Genomic DNA, 24470 nt, shown 5'->3' with positions numbered 1-24470 from the left:
TATAGGAAATGAAAGGTATTACTAATCATAGCTATTGCTATGATGTTAGATATTGGGTCAGAGGATAATTTTATAAGCCATATATATAATCAGTCTGATATATATATATTATATATATATATAATAATATAGTCTGATAAATATAATGCATTCTTTGCCAGTCGTTTCTGTGACTTGGAGCACCAGGCCTTCTGAGGGCTTAGACATTCTCACTTTTTTTCTTTCCTCTCCTTCCTCCCCATTATCTTGTTCAAGGCATTCTTCATGTCTTCATTCCGAAGGGTGTAGATGATGGGGTTTAGCAGCGGGGTGACAGCAGTAAAAAACACAGACACCACTTTGTCCTCTGGGAGGCTGGTGGATGGGCGGGAATAGATGAAGATGCAGTGTCCCAGGAACAGCGTGACCACAGTGAGGTGGGCTGCACAGGTGGACAGGGCCTTCCGCCTGCCCTCGGAGATCTGCTGCCTCAGACTCACCAGGATGACTGCATAGGACACCACAAGGACCACAAAACAGACCACAGAGATCAGCCCACTGTTGGAGACGATGAGGATCTCAATGATGTGGGTGTCAGTGCAGGCCAATTTGATCACCTGTGGTACGTCACAGAAGAAGTTGTCGATCTCATCAGGACCACAGTAGGGCAGCTTGATGGTGAGGGAGGTCAGGGATATGGAGTGAATGGTTCCTCCTGCCCAGAGGGCCACAGCCAGCAGCACACATACCTTCCAATTCATCACTGTCATGTACTGCAGGGGTTTACAAATGGCCACATACCGATCATAGGCCATGACAGTGAGGAGGAAGATCTCTGTGCAGGCAAAGAGGTGCAGAAAGAACATCTGGGTCACACAGGCATCAAAGGAGATGAGCTTCTCCTCTGACCAGGTGTCTTTCAGCATCTTGGGGACAGTGACAGTGGAGTGGCAGATATCGATGAAGGACAGATTGCTGAGGAAGAAATACATAGGGGTATGGAGCCGGCGATCATACATGATAGTGATGACAATTAGTATGTTCCCGATCAGCGTCAGGACATAGAAAACAAGGAATATGGAAAACACAGCCATCTGCACCTTCTGATTTACAGATAAACCTCTAAGCCGGAAATACATCACTAAAGAAGTTTGATTGAGTAGGACAGCCTTCTCCATTCTCTTTGTTCAACACTCCTGCTGAGAAGTAAAAAATAAAGTCAATGTAACACTTAATATCTACATTAATCATTTAGTTACTGAATTTCTTGCATGTTTGCAGCTTCTATCTCCACTTAGAAGAATTGGTAGCCAATTGTTTTGCGTTTCCCTCTTTCCCTCCTTCCTTTCCTTACTTCCTTCTGTTTTTATTTTATTTAAAAAATTTTTTTGGTGCTGGAGATTTGATGCTAGCTTATACATGCTAAGCACTTGCTCAGCCATTGAATTATACCTCCAGCCTTATGTTTCTTAAATCATGCTAAATGCATAGTAGGTGCTGAACACACACTTATGGAATAACAGTGCAGAATCTTGATTCACTAAGAGCCATAAATCCTCCCTGAAGAGGGAGATGAAAAGACCAATGGTGCAATTCTCCCTTATTATAGCGAGATCTCAGTGCTTAGATTTACGTTACGAATTTTTACAAGAGGAGATAGTAAGGCTCTCCTTACCCTAAATAAGTAGTTTGTTCAAGAACCCATAAATCTGACCCTCAGACATAGTTTCTTTATTGTAATGTCGACTGCACTTCTTGATAACCCAGTGTTTCTGCTTCCCTACTGGTTCTGCCCTGATGTTGGAGATAGTACCTTGCATGATCTGGTTTTCAGAGGGTAGCAGTGTTTCATGAAGCAACTGGATAACTGACAAGGTAGCTGTGATGCTTTTTGAACAATTCTTTAGAAGAGGGTGAATAAAATTCAGGAAGTCTTGGAAAATCCAGAGAGAGAGTGCAAGGAGACTTGCTAATCCTCCAGCCCTCAGCTGAAGGAAGGTACCTCCTTAAATTGGAGGTCAAGGTTCAGGTCCAGGCCCACTAGCCTCACTGTTGACTAGATTATCTCTAGCTTTTTAAAAATTCCGATTCTTCTGTCTATGCCTAGATATCAGGGCTTAGATTTAAGTTACAGATTTTTATTGGAGGAGATATTAAGGTGTCTTTACCTTAAGTAAATAATTATTGGTCCACGGGTAAATCAAAACTTACAGGATTAGCCTATGTATGACCCCAGTGTCAATATTTTTTAAAAAATAATAAGTTAAGTTATATGCATCATATAGGGTCACAGAATTTTAATCCTTAAAGATACCTGAGAGTTTCCTTAATTTTAAATATTTTTCCTTTTATTTTTTTTCCAAATTTTTTTGAGTGCCAGAGATCGAACCCAGGGCCTTGTGCTTACAAAGCAAGCACTGTACCGACTGAGCTATCTCCCCAGCCCCCATATTTTTCCTTTTACAAATAGAGAAAAATGAGGCACGGATAGGCAAGACAACTGGAGGTGGGTCTCAGACTCAGGTCTCCAGACTTCTGGTCCTGGCTTTATCCATTGTACCACCACTTTGATCTGAAATTCTGTGGTGGTTGGCATAACCAGGGAGTTAAGTAGAATGTCTTAGTGACCTTCTTCCTCTCCGAGGTGTCCTGAACCAGCTTGAGGGTGTAATCTGTGGAAGTTTTGCCCCCTCATCCTGCCTTGGTGCGCAGCCTTCCAGGAGACCGTTTCTTATGGTTCATCGGGCTTCCATCTTATGCTACCTCCTGCCTATCACAGATCAATACTCGTGCTTTGTGTCAGCCCTTGAGATCAGGTTTACTGCCGGATATATCAATAAACTCCACATCGTGTTTGGAAAAAAGATTAGTGAAAGCTTCTTTTCTGCTCCTAGCTCCCTCTGTTCTTCTCAAATATCTCCTGTATCTCACTAGGCAGGTCTCCAGCAGGTAATGGTCCCTTTTCCTTATATCAGAGGACAAAATGATAGTGTCAAAGCAAGGAACTAGCAAGGAAGATCTGTGATACATTTTTTGTTTTGGGGCAGGAGAAATCTTTCAATTAACATTTAAACATTAAATAGATCTGTTGCTTTGATTAATACACTAACATCTTAATGTAGTTATGGATTAATGTTACTGTTTAGAAACTTTTCTTAGAGCATTGATTTAAAGATTTTTCTCCAAAAAAACTATTTTGTTAAAAGATTTACATTTTTTCCTGGTTGCAAAATTGAAAGGTAGAATATTGACCAGGAATGGGGCCAGAGGTATATTTTAAACTCAATATGAGAAATTTCAACTGTATAGGAATGTATGTGTGGACCAAGAACCAAGTGAAATAAAGACTTCCATCTCCTCCTCATAGGATATAGATATACCTTTTTAACTTTTATTTACCATCAGCATTTTTTTTTCTGTTTTTGTGGAGCCATAGGAAAAAATACTTTGAAAAATGGAAATGTGTTTGACTGCAGTAGAAATTTGGTGTTAGTTTATGTCAAGAGTATGGTGCACAAACTGCATACATTTCAGGAGAAGGGGGGAAATTATTAAGAGTAAAACTGGAATAGAACTAAAATGTCTATAAAACTCACCCTGAGTGGTTTCTGATGCTTTCAGTACTTCCAAAAACGGCTGTATTTTCAATACCAAGATTATTATCTTCCTGTAGAAATAACAATCTATATGAAGTTGGACAAGTCAAATAACCTCATTTACCTTGTTTTTTCCATAAGGAAGGTGAGCGCTCTCACAATTCCTTTGAGTCTTGTTCACAGTTGGAGGCAGGTCACAGTAGATATATTAGGTAATATTTTCTGGTGAGAGGTAGAATTTCAGAATTTTTCAGAGATGAAAAATATCACACTTTTGTTCCTATAGTATTAACATATTTTGCTTTCAATACATAGAGGCATGTAACTCTGCAGTAGGATGTTCTAGGATGGGTTTCCAGTTAACTGAGATGTGAGATAGGATTAAAAGATACAATTAACTGTTTTCATTGGTCATGCTAGTTTATCAGGGAGCTTCTAAAACAGAGCTTTACGTAATTATTCAGAAAACCGGTGTGACTGAAGCATCTTTCCATGGCAGCACACTTGTTAGCTGCCAAGTGTTGTATTGTTATTTTTAGATGGAATATTCCACCTTAAATTTCCGAAGGGGAATCATAGAGAAAGAAGGCAGCTGGGACTGGCAGCTGTAGTGCTGGTGTTTTCTATCTGAATTATATAGGCTTTATGTACATGGAAACTTTTCAGCAATGACATCAGATTGCCCTGGTTGAAAAGTTAATTCTGTGGGGACTGACATAACAGACTTTGCAGTCACTAAGAGAATTTAATGAAAATGCAGGACTTAAGCGTCTGACTCTTGAGGAGGTATCGTATTTTTATATAATCAAATGAACTACTATTTAGTGATTACCTACTAAGTGCTAATTATTAGGTGATGGGCTTTCATGTTTTCTTATTTAATTCATATAAAAACAGAGATGAGAGAAGGGTAATGGAGATGAGATTTCAGTCAGCTCTCTGACAGAGAGGGCAAGTGCTTTGATTCTAGAGCCAGATTGTCTGGGTGAAAATGCCAATATCCTAGATGGGGATTTGGGGAAGCTACTTAATGTCTCTGGTCCTCAGTTTTCTCATCCATAAAGCATGAATAATAATGCTCAAATTTTTTAGAACTCTTGAAATCATTGCAAAGCATTTGGCATTAGTGTATTACATATGTTCGCATAACTGTATAATATGCAATTTAAGGAAAAAAAAAAAGCAAAACAGCAATAGCAATAATAACTACTGCCAACTACCAGTCAGAATTTCTGACTTCAGTTATTTGTTATTTTAGATAACAGTGAAAATTTAGAATTTTCTGCTCCAGTTCTCCTTTGCTTTCTCTTCCTATATGAGCTTGGTGATTTAAATTGCTGAAAGAAGAATCCAAAGGGGAGAGTTAAAGTTTATTCTTTGGTTTTTGAATTTAAAGTTATTTTAAACTAATACATAAAAACATAAAGCCATACATATTGAGGGGTACCATGTGATTTCTCTCTTTCTTTTTTTTGGTACGGGGTATTGAACCCAGTGGCACCAGTAGCAATCCACCACTGAGCCACATCCCCAGCCCTTTTTATTTATTTATTTTTTTGAGAAAGAGTCTCACTAATTTTCCTAGACTGGTCTTGAACTTGCTATCCTCCTGCCTTAGCCTCCTGAGTAGCTGGGATTACAGGTTCTTGTGGTGTTTTGATACATATGTATGCTGTGTAATGTTTAAATCAGATTAAACATATCTAGTTCCTCAAAAAGGTGTTGTTTCTTATTGGTGAAAACATTCAAAATTCTTTCTTCTAGCATTTAAAAATATGTTATACATTATTATTACTTGTAGTCACCCTACCGTGCAAGAGCACACCAGAATTTCTTGTTTCTATCTAGCCATACCTTAATACCTACCCATCAAGCTCACCTATCCTCTTCCACTCTCCATGGATTCTGGTTCCACCATTCTGCTCTCAACTTCTGTGAGGTGACCTTTTAAAAAAGACTCTCTATATGGGTGAGATCATGCAGTACTTGTCCTTCTGTGCCTGGCTTATTTTACTTAACAGAATGATCTCCAGTTCCATCTGTGTTGTCTCAAGTGACAGATTTCATTTTTTTTTTTAAATAGCTGAGCACTATTCCATTGTACACACTCACCATGATGATTCTTTTTTTTTTTTTTGGTCTACTCATCAGTTAAAAGAACTTAGGTTGTTTCCATCTTTTGACTATGGTGAATAGTCAGTAATAAACCTGGGAATGTAGATGTCTCTGATGTACTATTAATATTTTCTTTGGAAATATACCAGTAGTGGAATTCCTGGATCATATGTTATCTATTTTTAATTTTTTGAGGATTATTATATACTTATTATATACTTATTATTTATTATTATTATATACTTATTATTATATTATATATTATTATACTTATTATTATATTATATATATTATTATATATATTGTTATTATATACTTATTATTATATATATAATATACACATTATATATAGTATATATATTTTCTTTCATAAGTCATCACTTCCCTCTTTTCTTTCTTTCTTTTTTTTTTTTTTTTTTTTTGCTTTGTTTTGGTACCAGGGATTGACCCAGGGGCACTTAACTACTGAGCCACATCCTTAGTCCTTTTTATTTTTTATTTTGAGAGAGGGTCTCACTAAGTTACTGAGGCTGGCCTTGAACTTATCCTCTTGCCACAGCCTCCTAAGTCACTGGTATTACAGGCCTGTGCCACCAGGCCAAGCTCTCCTTTCTTGCTCACTGAATGGGCCACGTGCCTTCCCTTGTCTTTCTGACATGTATCTCTTCTCTCATGGCCCTGCACTGGATATTCCCTTTGTCTAGAATACTTTTCCACCTTATCTCTGCTTCACTTTCAGACCTCTGACAAAACATCTTGAGAGAGGACTTCTTTGACCAGGTTGCCAAAAAAGGACACCTTCCCAATCTAATTCTGTTGTCAATGATCTCCAGACAATGACCACCAGAAACAAACCTGCAGTCAAACTGAGCCAGATTGGATTCCTTCCAATCACATCACATCATGGCTAAAAGAAGACTGAGAAGTCTCAGTAAGTAAGAGGATTTTAGAAAGGACTTAAAGGATTGGGGCTTGTGTTTGGTGGTCAGGGGAAGGATTCAAAGCAGTAGTTTTTTCCTCTGGAATAAATGCTGTTAAGAGAGTGGGGATAATCATAGAATTATCCCCACTCTCTTATCCCCAATTCTATGATTGGTTATCTTGATTACTCTCAACTAAAAGCAGGAAGAACAGAGAAGTTTAAAATTTTAATTGGTAAAGAAAGAAAGAATTACTCAAAAAGCCAAGATAGAGGAGTATTTGACTGTTACTATGGTTTGGATATTGTCTTATATCGTCTGTGTTCAGACATGACTATGGGACAGTCTTGTTTTTCTTCTGCTGCCTTATGGGATAGGGTGGACTTGCCAGATGTTGGGGTTCTGAGAAGTTGTTGTTTCGTGGGAGCTCATCATGGCCTAACAATACGCTCTGGACTAACTTCTAGATGCATCAACTCCTCCGTGATAGTGCCAGGTCTGTTTTCTAGTTTTGACAAGGCTATTTTCTAGTTGTCTTTCACAGTTTTTTCCTTTTTAGCTGAAACCAGACAAAGTTGGGCAGCTGGATATTAAACTGTGTTATCCATGTTATTACTGGTGTCAAAATTTTGTCAATCATAAGTTTGTTCAGAGAATGTTGTTTGTCTTGGGACTAGGATTAGTCTCTTTTGTTCCTTTTTTTTGCAGGATGCATTGTTTAATCCTTTGACATGACAGATTTCAGTCCCTGATAACACATACATGTGTGCGCACATGTGCACACAAGCACACACACACATATACACACACAGAATATGAATGGTATACATTGGTTAACTGCAACACAAGAAATAAACAGGAACGAAATGGTAATTAGTTCTTATAATGAATCCTGAGGACAGGGGCTTAAGTGATCAAACTCAGGAAATAAAAACATAAACCAAAGACGAGCTGATCTTTGCAGAGAGCCAGTAAGACCTTTCTTTTAGCTTAGTAACTAACTGTCTTACTGGATCTGCAGTATTTTTATAGGTGCATCAAGAAGTGTTTATGAAAGCATATATTTTCCATTTCATGGCTCAGAGGAAACTCAGAGTAATGTGCTTATCCGTGATGAAGAACATAAATTGAAACTGCTGTTGGGGATTCCAGAGCATCTGCTGCATTTCCACCAACAGTAGTAACTTATAGAGCACTGCCTGCACAGGGCGTGTGTCACCTGACTCAACAGAGTGAGGCAACCCTTGGTTCCATTTTAACGTAAGAAGATTTTCTAAAGTGAGTTAAATGCTTCCTGCAAAGCAGTGTGGACGTTCTCTAAAGAACAAATGAATACAATAACAAAGATAGCCTTAATATTAGTTTCCATTTCTGATGGCCTGGGTTTTGTTGTTAGGATTATACTGAACTCAGAAGAATCGTTTTGTTGATATGGTGTTAAAATCTCTTTCTCTCTCTCTTTCTGTTTTTGCAGTGCTGGGGATGGAACCCAGGGTCTTATACATGTTAGGTAAGTGCTCTATCACTGATTCACATTCCCAGTTTTAAATTTATAAGACTGAAATTTGGGGTTAATTATGTGAGAAAAACTTAAGTACCTGGTCAGATATGTAGAAAAAAAAAATAACTCTCTGAACTATCTAGAGAAACAACTACTTTTGTTAGTAGTATTTGGAGAAGGGTCTAAAAAGACACATGTGAAAAGTTTGCTTTTCTTCCAAGTGGTAGGAAGACCAAAGGATATCAAAATTAACAGGATGAAGGCAGGAACACCATATGGATAAACTTTTTAGTTGGCTAATAAAGAAGATTAGAATACAATAATAGACAAGTTTAATGGTAGATCAAAAAGAATGAAAAAGGACAAAGAATGAGAAAATCTTGTTTTGTTGCCTTGGGTAGCAGTTATCCACTTCTGTCAGCTTCTGGAGAATTTTTAGGAATTCTCAACTTAAAGGCTCCCAACCGGATGGATTTCCAGGGCTTAAGAACCTGGTGATATTTAAAATTTATTTAATTATTTATTATTATTATTATTTAGTTAGGAAGCATGACTCTGGGGATCAATACCTTGAAGTTTTAATGTTCTGTCTGTTGTTAATAGTCCCTACCAAAGTTCTTTTTGTTGGGACTCAAGGGCGATTTTTTTCTGATGTCTTTTTTAGAAAACTTATTATCTCCAGATTCAGATCACATAGTTAGTATTTGGAAATGCAGCTTGAACTTGTTGGTAATAGAGCTGGAGATCTCACACAAGTCTTGTGATATTTACCAACATTAGTTGGTAAAATATAGAGTAAAATCTAGGTTTAGAAGTAGGATTTTCAACGGGGTAGCCTGTTTTTGGCTCATGAGATGACATGTGGGTCCTTGAGAAGGCAGATTTCGATGACTTTAAGGCTGACAGAAGTTTGATTTCCTTTTCCAGTACTGGGGATTGAATCCAGGGGTACTCTATTGCTGAGCAACATCTCCAAGTCCTTTATGTTTTTTATTTTGAGACAGGGTCTCAATAAGTTGCCAAGATCAGACTGGGGATATAGCTCAGTTGGTAGAGTGCTTGCCTTGTAAGCACAAGGCCCCAGGTTCATTCCTCAGCACCACAAATACAAAAAAAAAAAAAAAAAAAAAAAAAAAAAAGTTGCCAAGATCAACTCGAACTTGTGATTCTCTTGCCTCACTCGCCCAAGTTGCTAGGATTACAGGTGTGTGTCACCATGCCCAACTGAAAACTATTCTAATTTTAGTTTTAGAACTTCATTTACTCTCTTTTCTTTTTGTACTAGGAAGTGCTCTATCACTTACCTCAGCGTTTAACCACTGAGCCAACATCCCCAGCCCTTTTTACTTTATTTTTGAGACAGGGTCTCACTAAGTTGCTTAGGCCCTTGCTAAATTGCTGAGGCTGGCTTTGAACTTGTGATCCTCCTGCCTCAGTCTCCTGAGATGCTGCAATTACAGATGTGCAGCATCACACACCTAGCCTCTCACTTTTCCTGGAGTTTACAGAAGGTAAGTATAGTGAAGTTTTGAGTAAAAGGTAAAGATTTACAGAGTTCTTGGGTAACAGTACAGTGGAATACAGACCTTGTTACTAGAATGATAAGTTAGAATTTTTGAAATTGAACAAAAAGAGAATCAACATTTTGGTCACACTTTAGACCTAACTCTTTGGGAAGGATAAGTATTGACTCATTCTGAGAATTAATAACAATAACCAGGACGTATTTATAGCCCATTGCTGGGACATTTGCATAAAGTCCATTTGGAGATGCTCAAGGGGGCCTTGAGGCTTTGTTTCCCTCTGTATTCCACTTTCACAATTGTCCCAGGGTGACGTTACTGATGGTAGGGCACGCAAGGAAAGCACTTTAGGAAACAGTCCTAAAATATTGGGGAATTTGAGTTTGCGGGACTTTTGTTATTTGAAGAGTCTGTACAGTGTGGGAAACTATTAAATTTCATGTAAATCTGAGAAGTAAATTAACTAAATGTTGTTCACTGCTGATCCAGCTTATAGACAAAGTGATGTGTGTTAATTTTTGAATCAAGGGAGAGACTAAAATTAGAAGCTGACATTAGATGATTTTCTTATATTTGAGTCAGCATTCTAGTGCTTGTACAAACCTCTCATGAACAAAAAAGGAAAAAAGTGTTGGTGAATCCAGAAAATTGGAAACAAATCTTTTTGAAGATGGTTTTTGAACTAGCTTTGAGCTTAAACGAGAGCATGCACCTGCAGCTGGGTGCAGCGGTGCACACTTGTAGTCCCAGCTACTTGGGAGGCTTGAGGCAGGAGGATTACTTGAGCCTAGGAGTTTGAGGCCAGCTTGGGCAACATGGAAAGACCCTGTATTCCTCAAAATGCTGCTTCTAACTTGGAAAGAATGGTTTCTTTCTTTTTTTTTTGCGGTGCTGGGGATTAGAACCTGGGGCCTTGTGCTTGACAAGGTAAGCACTCTACCACCCGAACTATATCCCCAGCCCGGAAAGAATGGTTTCAGATGGAGACAAACCAATTAGCCGTCTCCTGTGAGAGCACTCTTATGTGGAATAGGTATTATACTGTTGTGGAAGTTTACAATGACCGAAGAAAATGAGACTTGAAGCTCACAGAACCATTTCTTATTAGAGAATGAGGAAGAATAGAGAAATTTCCAATAAAAACTGGACTATTATTTGTTTAAGATACTTAAATGAGAATTCAAACATAATTTGGATGGCTAGAATGGATTATTAAGGCCATTTAAATAAAAACATTATGCGAGTATGCAGAAGACTCCAGCTATAGGTTACAAGTGCATATCCTGAACAGAAAGGCCACCCTATGCTTAAAAATGCAATCAGGTATATTTATGGTTTCGTTACAAGCTGTTGTGGTTTAGATATGAGGTGTCCCCCAAAAGCTCATGTGCGAGACAATGCAAGAAAGCTTAGAGATGAAATGACTGGGTTATGAGAGTCTTAATCTAATCAGTAAATTAATCTACAGATAGGGATTAACTGGGTGGTAATTGTAGGCAGGTAGGGTGTAGCTGGGGGAGGCGGTTATTGGGGCACATGCCTTTGGGGTACATATTTTGTACTCGAGTATTGCTCTTTCTCTGCTTCCTGGTGCCATGTTCCCAGCTGTTTTCCTCTGCGACACTCTTTCCACCTTGACCTTCTGCCTCACCTCAGGCCCCAAGGAATGGAGTTACCCATCTATAGACTGAGACCTCTAAAACCAAATAACTTCCTCTAATTGTTGTTGTCAAGTCTTTTTGGTCATAGCAGTGAAAAGGCTGACTGAAACACAAGCACAGGAAGAGACCATGAATAAAGTGGTTGATAGCTCCCTAATACAGATACTAACATTTGTTGAATGTTTGTTGTGTGTCAGGCCCCCTGTCTATATCATTTAATCCTCTTGGTTATTCATAAGTAGATACTATCATTACCACTGAACTGAAGTTAAAAGAGATTAAGTAGCTGGGAGTGGTGGTGCACACCTCTAATCCTAGTGACTCTAGAGGCTAAGGCAGGAGGATTGCAACTCCAAGGCCAGTTTTGGCAATTTAGCGAGAACTTGATTAAAAATAAAAAGCGCTGGGGATGTGGTTTAGTGGTAAAGCACCCTTGAGTTCAATCCATAGTACCAAAAAAAAAAAAAAAAAAAAAGTGAAGTAATTTTTCTACAGTAATTTTGTCACAGATCTAGGATTATACTTGAGCTTTAAACTTGAACTCATTTATGTGCTATGTTGCCTCCCCAAGAAAAGAGGTCATCCTTAAACACTTAAAAATAGGTAATATCTCAGAGAATCAATGAAGTAGAGAATCTGCTCATGTGAAGGAATCAGCATATTTATCATAATTGCACTACAGACTGAAATTTGAGGCAGACTTGGATAAAGAATGTCAAGATAAAACCACAATGATAAATAATATGGAGAAAATCAGGTGTGGCACAGAAAAGAAAATGGTAGAGAAAGATTAGTATGATTAGTATCTTTGAAAATACAAAGGAGATGTAAGACATCTCTACATAATGGCATACAGTTTAGCAATAATAGAGAAAGAATTTGAAAATTAATGGTTGTTATAAAACATGCTTTGATATGTTTTAACAAATCTCATCAGGATGTGATTGAGGATTAGAATAGAAAGTTTCCATCATCTGTAAGATACATGTGAAGTAGGGTGCACGTTGACAAGCACACAGTTGCGTGGAAACCCACAAACTGAGTGAAGGGTGTCAGAGTGAATTTGGATGAGGTTACTTTAGAGCAAAAGGAATGTTTTCTTAACAAATACTACATATTGCTTTATCAGAATCACAAATCTGGTAAAGAGGCAAGATAGTCGTCAGGTGAGGTATGAATCTCAAGGCTATTTCTCACAAGGCCCCTGTCTTAGAATACCTGAACTTGAGTCTCGGTACTTGCAACTTATGCTTCTCTTCATTCATAAAATGGGATTTATTTTTAAAATTTTTAATGTTTTAATTTGTTCTTTTTATATATACATGACAGTAGACTGTATTTTGACTTATTATACATACATGGAATATAACTTATTCTAATTAGGATCCCATTCTTTTGGTCATACATGATGTGGAGATTCACAGGCTGTGTATTCATGTATGAAAATAGGGAAGTTATGTCCAATTCATTCTACTGTTTTTCCTATTCCCATCGTCTCTCCCTTCCTTTCATTCCCCTTTGTCTAATCCAGTGAACTTCTATTCTTCCCCTCCCTCCCCTCCCTTGTTATGGTTTAACATCCCCTTATCAGAGAGAACATTTGGTCTTTGGTTTTTTGGGGACTGACTTGTTTCACTTAGCATGATATTCTCTAGTTCCAGCTATTTACCATCAAATGCCATCATTTCATTCTTCTTTATAGCTGATAATATTCCATTGTATATATAAACCACATTTTCTTTATCCATTCATCTGTTTTAGAGCACTTTGGTTGGTTCCATAGCTTGGCTATTGTGAATTGAACTGCTATAAACATTGATTTGGCTGTGTCACTATAATATGTTGATTTTAAGACCTTTGGTTATGAGCTGAGGAGTGGGATAACTGGGTCAAATGGTTTCATTCCAAGTTTTCTGAGGAATCTTCATACTGCTTTCCAGAGTGGTCCCATCAGCAATGTATGAGGGCAACTTTTCCTCCACATCCTCTCCAACATTTATTGTTATTTGTATTCTTGATTATTGCCATTCTGATTGCAGTGAGATGGAATCTCAGTGTAGTTTTAATGTGCATTTCTCTAATTGATAGAGATGTTGAATATTTTTTCATATATTTGTTGTATTAATTTGTTGTATTAATTGTATTTCTTCTTATGTGAAGTGTCTATTCAGTTCCTTTATCCATTTATTGATTGGGTTATTTGTGTTTTTTGGAGTTCTTTATATATCCTAGAGATTAACACTCTATCTGAGGTGCAGGTGGCAAAGATTTTCTCCCATTCTGTAGGCTCTCTGTTCATGTTTTTGATTATTTCCTTTGTTGTGAAGATACCATCCCAGGGGCACTTAATCACTGAGCCACATCTTCAGCACTTTTTGTATTTTATTTTGAGATAGGGACTCATCAAGTTGCTCAGGACCTTGCTAAGTTGGTGAGGCTGGTTTTGAACTCACAACCCTCCCTCTTGCCTCAGCCTCCTGAGCTGCTGGAGTTACAGGCATGCATCACCATGCCCAGCTCCATTTATTGAGTCTTGATTTTATTTCTTGCACTTGAGGAGTCTTGTTGAGGAAGTCAGTTCCTAAACCACCGTGATAGAGTGTTGGGCCTACATTTTCTTCTAGTAGGTGTGGGGTATCTGGTTTAATGCCTAGGTCCTTGATCCACTTTGAGTTGAATTTTGCGCAGAGTGAGAGATAGGGGTTAAATTTCATTCTGCTACAAATGGATTTTCAGATAAAATTGGATTTAATTATACTTATTTTAACTGTTCAAAACAATAAAATCCAGGGCACTGTGGTGCATGCTTGTAAACCTACCTACTCTGGAAGATGAGGTGGGAGGATCATAAGTTCAAGGACAGCCTAGGAAACATAGCAAGACCCTGTTTCACAAAAGAAAAGTAAAAGTAACAATTATGTATATGTGGAAAGTCTTTTTAAGATATAAAACACTATAAGGTGTTTGCTATTGATAAAATCATCCATTAGGAGTCTTATTATGCTAAGTATGAATATTCATGGGCAATTATTGGTTGCCTTCCCAATTTCTAACCACTCCTCTCTATTGTGTTGCATCTTGAAGTTTGGGAAGGATGAATTAATTGATTGGTCCAATTTCCCATTCCAGTAATAGGTGTAATTGATCTAAGTCGATAAGTAGAGTCATTGAGATATATGCTTTAAGCCTTACCAAATGTCCTTCTTCTGTGGGCACTCTAGTTTTGTGAGTCAATGAACTTGAGTTGAGATTTCTATTTCTTGCAACTGAAATTATCCTACAAGTTAAAAAATTCAATAAATTTTGACTCACTGACAATTTTATTGCCAAGAATATAATGGGGAACACTGTAACTCTGAATTTAATTCTGATTATTAGGAAAGAACTGTTAATGACTTGTTAATGACATGTGTGGAAGGTAGAATAATTCTCCTCTGAAAGATGTATGTATCCTAATGTTGGTGGACTTGTGAATAATTACTTTACATGGCAAAAGGGTCTTTGCAGATGTGATTAGATTGCAGACCTTGGGTTGGAGACGTTTTCCTGGAATGTCTGGGTGGGCCCTATGTAGAGCTGGAGAGGAAAATGGAATGACAGGGACAGAGACATGAGGAATCAGACTGTTGGTTGCGAGTCCACATGTCTAAAAGGTAGGTAGTGTCTAGAAGCTAGAAAATTGAAAGAGTTAGATTCTTCTCTAGAGCTCTAGGAGAAAGTGACCATATCAACACTTTGATTTAAGCTTTAGGGGACCCATTTTGTACATTTGACCTATATAACTGTAAGATAATAAATATGTGTTGCTTTAAGCAACTAAGTTTGTGGTAATTGGTCATAGTGGTGATAAGCAACTAATATATCATAGAAATTTCAGAATCTTGGAAGAAAATATGACTCAACATGATTGGAGTTTGCAACAACAGGGAGGAACAGTTGGGCACAGCTAGTTGTTCCCTAGATATTAGGAAAGTCAATCTAAAAAAATGAAGGAAAGGATAAATATGATTCCATCATGGCCAGGAATGCTAAAAAAGAATATAAATGATAGACTTTCTAAATTAAAATTATGGCAATTTGATGATCTTGCAAAGAAGGAAAAGGCAAAGTTATCTAAAGACACTATGATTTCATGAGTGGTTTTCAGTTAAAATCACATTTAAATTGGTCGTGTATTCATATATGAACATAGGAAAGTAACATCTGATTCATTCTACTAACTTTCCTACTCCCAACCCTCCTCCCTTCCCTTCATTCCCCTTAGTCCAAACCAAAGTACTTCTATTTTTTCCCTACTTCCCTGCTTACTGTGAGTTAGCATCTGCATATCAGAGAGAACATTCAGCCTTTGTTTTTTGTTCATATATGACTAATGTAATCCACATTATGTGCAATCAGAAGAGTGGGAAGTTGTGTTCCATATCTGTATAATAGGTCAAAATGTATTCTACTCTCATGTATATGTAAAAAAAGATCACATTTTAAGAATCAAAGTGCAGGTATGTGTGTGTTTTTAAAGGCTGTCATTGGTGTGTACAGAGTAATTTCTTGAACCTGTAGACACAGAATGAACCAAAGTAAAACTCATTGCAGATAAGAAGGGTTGGTCTTTGATGTAAGTTAACTTGGCTTAACTTCTACCTTCTAAATAAAAGTTTGACTCCTGTTCTGTCCTGCGAGTTAGTACACTTAACATGTTTTAAAGGTCCAGAGATCTTAGAATCATCCAGGTAAGGCCCGGTGAGGGGGTGGTGGTGATGTCAGAGTCCTTGGGTCAAGTTGCTCCTGGTTGCATGTGTTTATTCCAGTGTGCTGCTCAAACATAATTTTCAGTATGTGACGTGATGTGTGAAATTTGGGAAACATTGTTTTGAATCAGAGATGATCATTCTATAACTGGTAAACATGATTAATAAAGTTGTGAATCTCAAAAATGGTAGAGATACTCTAAGAGTCCTTATTTAAGGACAAAAGTAGGTTACAGAGTACTGAGCTTGCTTGTGGAGGAACGGTTTTGTTTTGCTGTTATCTTTGAAAAAATTTTGGAGAACAAAAGAAATGTTAGAAGATTAAATTTGGGTAAATAATTCAAAATTCAAAAAGTTAGTATTTTAACTAGGAATTCACAAATAATTAGCCTGACACCAATCTCTTCTGTGTTTATATTTTATTTTATTTTATTTTATTTTTAAATTTATTTTTATTGTAAACAAATGGGATACATGTTGTTTCTGTTTGTACCTGGAGTAACAGCATACCATTTGCATATTCATACATTTACATAGAGTAATGATGTTTGATTCATTCCGTTATTTTTTTCCTTACCCCCACCCCTCCCACCTCTCTTTTCCCTCTATACAGTCCCTCCTTCCTCCATTCTTGCCCCCCTCCCACCCCCCATTAAGTGTCATCATCTACTTATCAGTGAGATCATTCCTCTTTTAGATTTTTGAGATTGGCCTATCTCACTTAACATGATATTCTCCAATTTCTCTTCTGTGTTTATAGATCGGATACATTGGCTGAAGATTTGGGAGTAGTCAAGAAAGCAGTGACAATAAAATTTGGTCGAAAGGAAAATGTGTGCTTTGAGTCAGGGTTCATGCTGGAGCTGGGTTCAAATCCTGTACTTTGTCAGTCACAGCTTCTTTAATTTTTTATTTTCTTGTAGTACTGGGGGTCAAATCCGGGGTCTCACAAACAACAGGCAAATGATCTACCACTGAGCTTTACCCTCAGCCCAGTCATAGTTTTTCAAAAAGCAGCAGAGTAGAAAGTTGTTCTCAACCTTTAGCATGTATTAAAATCAGCTGGGGGACTTGTTAAAACTAAATTCTGATTTTTTTGGGCTCAGGTGGGGCCTAAGAATCTGTATTTGTACAAGTTTGTGCCCAGTTCATGCTGTTCTGGGGAGCACACTTTAAGCTCCACTGATCTATAACAATGTTGTTTGTAGTAATGGCTTAAGGATAGATATATAATTCGTAGAACAGAATTGAGACACCAGAAATAGACCAATTATCTATGGTCAACTGATATTAAACAAAGGTACCAAAAACTTTTTTTTTTCCACTCTAAAAAATTTGTTCTAATTAGTGATACATGACAGTAGAATTCACTTTGACACATCATACATAAATGGAGTAAAATTTCTCTTTCTTCTGGTTGTACATGATGTAGATTCACACTGGTTGTATAGTCATATATGTACATAGGGAATGTCTGATTCATTCTATTCTTTCTACCCCCATACTCCCTCCCCTCGCTTCACTCCCCTCTACCTAATCCAAACTAACTGTCCTTCCCTAGCCTATACCACCTGCCTTATTGTGAGTTAGCATCTGCATATCAGAGGAAACATTTGACCTTTGATTCTTTTATTTTATTTTATTTTATTTATTTATTTTTTTTATTGTAAACAAATGGGATACATGTTGTTTCTCTGTTTGTACAAGGCGTAAAGGCATACCATTTGTGTAATCATAAATTTACATAGAGTAATGTTGTTTGATTCATTCTGTTATTTTTTCCCTTCGCCCCGCCCCTCCCACCCCTCTTTACCCTCTATACAGTACTTCCTTCCTCCATACTTGCCCCCCTCCCTAACCCTAACTCTAACCCTAACACTAACCCTTCCCTCCCCCCCATTATGTGTCATCCTCCACTTATTAGCGATATCATTCGTCCTTTGGCTTTTTGAGATTGGCTTATCTCACTTAGCATGATATTCTCCAATTTCATCCATTTGCCTGCAAATGCCATAATTTTATCATTCTTTATGGCTGAGTAATATTCCATTGTATATATATACCACAGTTTCTTTATCCACTCATCAATTGAAGGGCATCTAGGTTGGTTCCACAGTCTGGCTATTGTGAATTGAGCAGCTATGAACATTGATGTGGGTGTATCTCTGTAGTATGCTGATTTTAAGTCCTTTGGGTATAGGCCAAGGAGTGGGATAGCTGGGTCAAATGGAGGGTCCATTCCAAGTTTTCTAAGGAATCTCCACACTGCTTTCCAGAGTGGCTGCACTAATTTGCAGCCCCACCAGCAATGTATGAGTGTACCTTTCTCCCCACATCCTCGCCAACACCTGTTGTTGCTCGTATTCTTGATAATCGCCATTCTAATTGGGGTGAGATGGAATCTTAGGGTGGTTTTGATTTGCATTTCTCTTATTACTAGAGATGTTGAGCATTTTTCCATATGTTTGTTGATTGCTTGTAGATCTTCTTCTGTGAAGTGTCTATTCATTTCCTTAGCCCATTTGTCGACTGGATTATTTGAATTCTTGGAGTAGAGTTTTTTGAGTTCTTTATAGATTCTGGAGATTAGTGCTCTATCTGAAGTATGATTGGCAAAGATATTCTCCCACTCTGTAGGCTCTTTCTTCGCATTGCTGATAGTTTCCTTTGCTGAGAGAAAGCTTTTTAGTTTGAATCTATCCCAGTGGTTGATTCTAGCTTTTATTTCTTGTGCTATGGGAGTCCTGTTAAGGAAGTCTGATCCTAGACCGACAAGGTGAAGATTTGGACCTACTTTTTCTTCTATAATCTGCAGGGTCTCTGGTCTGATTCCAAGGTCCTTAATCCATTTTGAGTTTAGTTTCGTGCATGGTGAGAGATATGGGTTTAGTTTCATTCTGTTGCATATGGATTTCCAATTCTCCCAGCACCATTTGTTGAAGAGGCTATCTTTTCTCCATTGCATATTTTGGGCCCCTTTGTCTAGTATGAGAAAATTGTATTTATTTGGGTTTGTGTCCGTGTCCTCTATTCTGTACCATTGATCTACCTTTCTATTTTGATACCAATACCATGCCGTTTTTGTTACTATTGCTTTGTAGTAGAGTTGAAGATCTGGTATTGCAATACCCCCTGTTTCACTCTTCCTGCTAAGGATTGCTTTAGCTATTCTGGGTTTCTTATTCTTCCAGATGAATTTCATAATTGCTTGCTCTATTTCTGTAAGGTACGTCATTGGGATTTTAATTGGAATTGCATTGAATTTGTATAGCACTTTTGGTAGTATGGCCATTTTGACAATATTAATTCTTCCTATCCAAGAACATGGAAGATCTTTCCATCTTCTAAGGTGTTCTTTAATTTCTTTCTTTAGTGTTGTATAGTTCTCATTGTAGAGGTCTTTCACCTCTTTTGTGAGATTGATTCCCAAGTATTTTATTTTTTTAGAGGCTATTGTGAATGGGGTAGTTTTCCTAATTTCTCTTTCTGAAGATTCATCACTTATGTATAAAAATGCGTTGGATTTATGGGCATTGATCTTGTAACCTGCTACTTTACTGAATTCACTTATGAGTTCTAAGAGTTTTCTGGTGGAATTTCCAGGTTCCTCTAAATATATAATCATGTCATCAGCGAACAGGGATAGTTTGAGTTCTTCTTTTCCAATTCGTATCCCTTTAATTTCTTTGGTTTGTCTAATTGCTCTGGCCAGAGTCTCAAGAACGATGTTGAATAGAAGTGGTGAAAGAGGGCATCCCTGCCTTGTTCCCGTTTTTAGGGGGAATGCTTTCAGTTTTTCACCATTTAGAATGATATTAGCCATGGGTTTAGCATAAATGGCCTTTACAATGTTAAGGAATGTTCCCACTATCCCTATTTTTTCTAGTGTTTTGAGCATGAAGGGGTGCTGTATTTTATCAAATGCTTTTTCTGCATCTATTGAAATAATCATGTGATTCTTGACTTTAAGTCTATTAATATAGTGAATTACGTTTATTGATTTCCTGATGTTGAACCAACCTTGCATTTCTGGGATGAAACCCACTTGATCATGGTGCACTATCTTTTTAATATGTTTTTGTATGCGATTTGCTAAAATTTTGTTGAGAATTTTTGTGTCGATGTTCATTAAGGATATTGGTCTGAAATTTTCTTTCCTTGATGAGTCTCTGTCTGGTTTAGGTATCAGTGTGATATTGGCTTCATAGAATGAGTTTGGGAGGGTTCCCTCCTCTTCTATTTTATGGAATACTTTGAGAAGTATTGGAATGAGCTCTTCTTTAAAGGTTTTGTAGAACTCGGCTGAGAACCCATCCGGTCCCGGACTTTTCTTTGTTGGTAGGCTTTTGATGACTTCTTCTATTTCAGTACTTGAAATTGGTCTATTTAAATTGTTTATGTCCTCCTCGTTCAGTTTAGGCAATTCATATGTCTCTAGAAACCTGTTGATGTCTTCGAAATTTTCTATTTTGTTGGAGTATAGATTTTCAAAATAGCTTCTAATTATGTTTTGTATTTCAGTCCTGTCTGTTGTGATATTTCCTTGTTCATTCCAAATTTTAGTGATTTGGGTTTTCTCTCGTCTTCTCTTTGTTAGTGTGGCTATAGGTTTATCAATTTTGTTTATTTTTTCGAAGAACCAACTATTTATTTTGTCAATTTTTTGTATTGTTTCTTTTGTTTCAATTTCATTGATTTCAGCTCTGAGTTTAACTATTTCCTGTCTTCTACTACTTTTGGTGCTGGTCTGTTCTTCTTTTTCTAGGGCTTTGAGCTGTAGTGTTAGGTTGTTTATTTGTTGAGTTTTACTTCTTTTTTTAAATGTGCTCCATGAAATAAATTTCCCTCTAAGTACTGCTTTCATAGTGTCCCAGAGATTTTGATATGATGTTTCTTTGTTCTCATTTACCTCTAAGAATTTTTTAATTTCCTCCCTAATATCTTCTGTTATCCATTCATCATGTAATAGCATATTGTTTAATCTCCAGGTGTTGGAATAGTTTCTGTGTTTTACTCTTTCATTTATTTCTAACTTCAATCCATTATGATCTGATAGAATACATGCTAGTGTCTCTATCTTCTTGTATTTGCTAACATTAGCTTTGTGGCATAATATATGGTCTATTTTAGAGAAGGATCCATGTGCTGCTGAGAAGAAAGTGTATTCGCTCTTGGTTGGATGGTATATTCTATAAATGTCCGTTAAGTCTAAATTATTGATTGTGTTATTGAGATCCATGGTTTCTTTGTTCAATTTTTGTCTGGAAGATCTGTCCAGTGGTGAGAGAGGCGTGTTAAAATCACCTAGTATTATTGTGTTATGGTCTATTTGGTTTCTGAAATTGAGAAGGATTTGTTTGACATACATGGATGAGCCACTGTTTGGGGCATAGATGTTTATGATTGTTATATCTTGCTGATTTATGCTTCCCTTAAGCAGTATGTAATGTCCTTCTTTATCCCTTCTGACTAACTTTGGCTTGAAGTCCACATTATCGGAAATGAGAATGGATACTCCAGCTTTTTTGCTGAGTCCATGTGCATGGTATGTTTTTCCCCATCCTTTCACCTTTAGTCTATGGATATCTTTTTCTATGAGGTGAGTCTCTTGCAGGCAACATATTGTTGGATCTTTCTTTTTAATCCAGTCTGCCAGTCTATGTCTTTTGATTGATGAATTCAGGCCATTAACATTCAGGGTTATTATAGAGAAATGATTTGGTTTCCCGGTCATTTGGTTCATTTTTAAAATTTTGTTTATTTATTTGTTTGACACAACTTGTTTCCTCCTTTATTTGACAATTCCTTTAGGATAATTCCTCCCTTTGCTGATTTGCTTCTTTGTTTTTCATCTCTTCCTCATGGAATATTTTGCTGAGAATGTTCTGTAATGCTGGCTTTCTTTTTGTAAATTCTTTTAGCTTTTGTTTATCATGGAAGGATTTTATTTCATTGTCAAATTTGAAGGTAAGTTTTGCTGGGTATAAGATTCTTGGTTGGCATCCATTTTCTTTCAGGGCTTGAAAAATGTTGTTCCAGGCCCTTCTAGCTTTTAGGGTCTGGATTGAAAAATCTGCTGATATCCGTATTGGTTTCCCCCTGAATGTAATTTGGTTCTTTTCTCTCACAGCCTTTAAAATTCTGTCTTTATTTTGTATGTTCGGTATTTTCATTATAATGTGCCTTGGTGTGGGTCTGTTGTAATTTTGTGTATTTGGAGTCCTATAAGCCTCTTGAACTTGATTTTCCATTTCATTCTTCAGATTTGGGAAATTTTCTGATATTATTTCATTAAATAAATTGTTCATTCCTTTGGCTTGTTTCTCTAGACCTTCCTCAATCCCGATAATCTTAAATTTGGCCTTTTCATGATATCCCATAGTTCTTGTAGATTCTGTTCATGATTTCTTACCATCTTCTCTGTTTGTTCAACTTTGTTTTCAAGGTTAAATATTTTGTCTTCAATGTCTGAGGTTCTGTCTTCCAGGTCTTCTATCCTATTGGATATGCTTTCTATGGAGTTCTTAATTTGGTTTATTGTTTCCTTCATGTCAAGGATTTCTGTTTGGTTTTTTTTCAATATCTCTAACTCTTTATTGAAATGATCTTTTGCTTCCTGTATTTGCTCTTTTAACTGTCGATTGGTGCGATCATTCAATGCTTGCATTTGCTCTTTCATCTCATCGTTTGCTTCTCTGATCATTTTAATTATGTACATTCTGAACTCCTTTTCTGTCATTTCTTCTGCCATGCTGTCATTGGGTTTTATTGATGTAACATCTAGATTTGTTTGCAGCATTTTCTTTCCTTGTTTTCTCATATTGTTCAGGTATCAGTGGACCGCTGAGATATTGCAGATTTCCTCTATTGACTTACAATGTCCCTGAAGATTTCTATATATATCCCCCCTTAGCCTTCAGTAGGCTGAAGTCTTGGAGGAGGTTGATAATGCAGTGCTCCACAAGGAAGCTGCCTCTCTAGGAGTGGTGTCCTTCAGGTGGGGTATAATCCCTGCTAATGGGCAGAGGTGCCTCCACTTGTTGACCAATGGTCATCCAAAGGGGACCTAGTCTGCGGGCTGAGGCAAGGCCTGTTTGGGCCTGAGTCTCTGGTTTTACCGTCGTTGTGGGGAAACCTCACCCAGCAGGGAAGACTCACCCGGTGGGGAGGTCTCGCTGGTCAGTTCCCTCCTAGAGGTTCCCCTCAATTTACAGCTACTGCCTGGGCTGGGCTGCCTTCCTCTGCAAAGTTCCCAGAGGCCCGGCCCTGCCTCCTGGGCCTGGGAGCCTTCGCAGATGAATCTCCTTAGGCTGCCCCTACTCAGAGAATCTGCCCGCAGGTCTGGAACCTTCGCTCCGCCCTAAGCCTGTCTCTGTGCGGCTCTTCCACCAGAAGCCTCCTAGATCCTGGGACACTGCTCTGCACCTAATCGCCTGGCTATGCGGCTCCTCCTCTGAGCAGCCACCTGGGTCCCCGAATAATCGCTCTGAGTCCCAGAGACCCGCCACAGGCCTCTTCCTCCAGACAGCCGCCCAGTATTCTGGTGTGGTCACTAGGAGTCCAAGAAACTCACTTCGTGCCTCCTCCTCCCACCAACCACCCGTAGCCCAGGGCAATCAATCACTCCGAGTCGACGTGACCCTCCCCGTTCCTCCTCCTTCTCCAGATAACCCCCCGGGTGTTCAGGAGTGGTCGCTCTGAGTGGCTCTGAATCCACGTGACCCGCTGCATGGGTCCTCTGGGCAACCGCCCGGAGCTCTGGTGCGGCCACTCAAGACCAAGCGACCCACCACGCTTATCCTCCAGGCAGCCCCCCTGTGTTCAGGCGCTGTCACTTTAAGTCCAAACAACTCACCACTCGCCTTCTCCTCTGAGCAGCCGCCTGGAACGCTAATGCAGTCACTGCAAGTCCAAGCGACTCGCCACGCTCCTCCTCCTCCTCCTCCTACTCCTCCGGGCAGGCCCCGGGGTTCAGAAGTGGTCTGAGTCCAAACAGCTCGCCATGCAGCCCCTTCTCTGGCAACCGCCTGTAGCTCTGGTGCAGTCACCCCGAATCCAAGCGCCCGCGCTCCTCTTCCTCCTCCTCGTCCTCAGGGCAGGCCCCGGTGTTCAGAAGCGGTAGCTTAGAGTCCAAACAGCTCACCGCGCAGCTTCTCCTCTGGCAACCGCCTGTAGCTCTGGTGCAGTCACTCCGAATCCAAGTGGCCACGTTCCTCCTCCTCGTCCTCAGGGCAGGCCCCGGTGTCCTGAGTCCACACAGCTCTCCTCGCCACTCCTCCCCTGGGCAGCCGCCGGAGCCCCAGTGGTTGCTCCGAGTCCCAGCGCTGTGCCGAGGGCCTCCTTTACGGGGCTCCCAGTTGTCCGCGTTCACTGCTCCAGCGGGGGGAGGGGCGTCTTGCCGGCAGCTCTACTTCACAAAGTTTCTTG

The 24470-nt window shown here is 38.6% G+C and overlaps 1 protein-coding gene across 1 annotated transcript; it reads right to left on the bottom strand.

Moving 5' to 3' along the window:
- Positions 1–209: 209 nt before the first annotated feature.
- On the bottom strand, positions 210–1157 carry OR4E1 (olfactory receptor family 4 subfamily E member 1; the record flags this gene model as incomplete). The annotated part of the gene is made up of 1 exon (XM_079128704.1): positions 210–1157. One exon carries the CDS (start codon positions 1155–1157, stop codon positions 210–212), a length of 948 nt encoding a protein of 315 aa, XP_078984830.1.
- Between the last annotated feature and the right edge of the window lie 23313 nt (positions 1158–24470).

The sequence above is a fragment of the Sciurus vulgaris genome (assembly GCF_902686455.1).
Source record: "Sciurus vulgaris genome assembly, chromosome: 2".
NCBI lineage: Eukaryota > Metazoa > Chordata > Mammalia > Rodentia > Sciuridae > Sciurus > Sciurus vulgaris.
The sequence above is the reverse complement of the archived record's forward strand: the minus strand, read 5'-3'. Positions and strand labels throughout refer to the sequence as shown.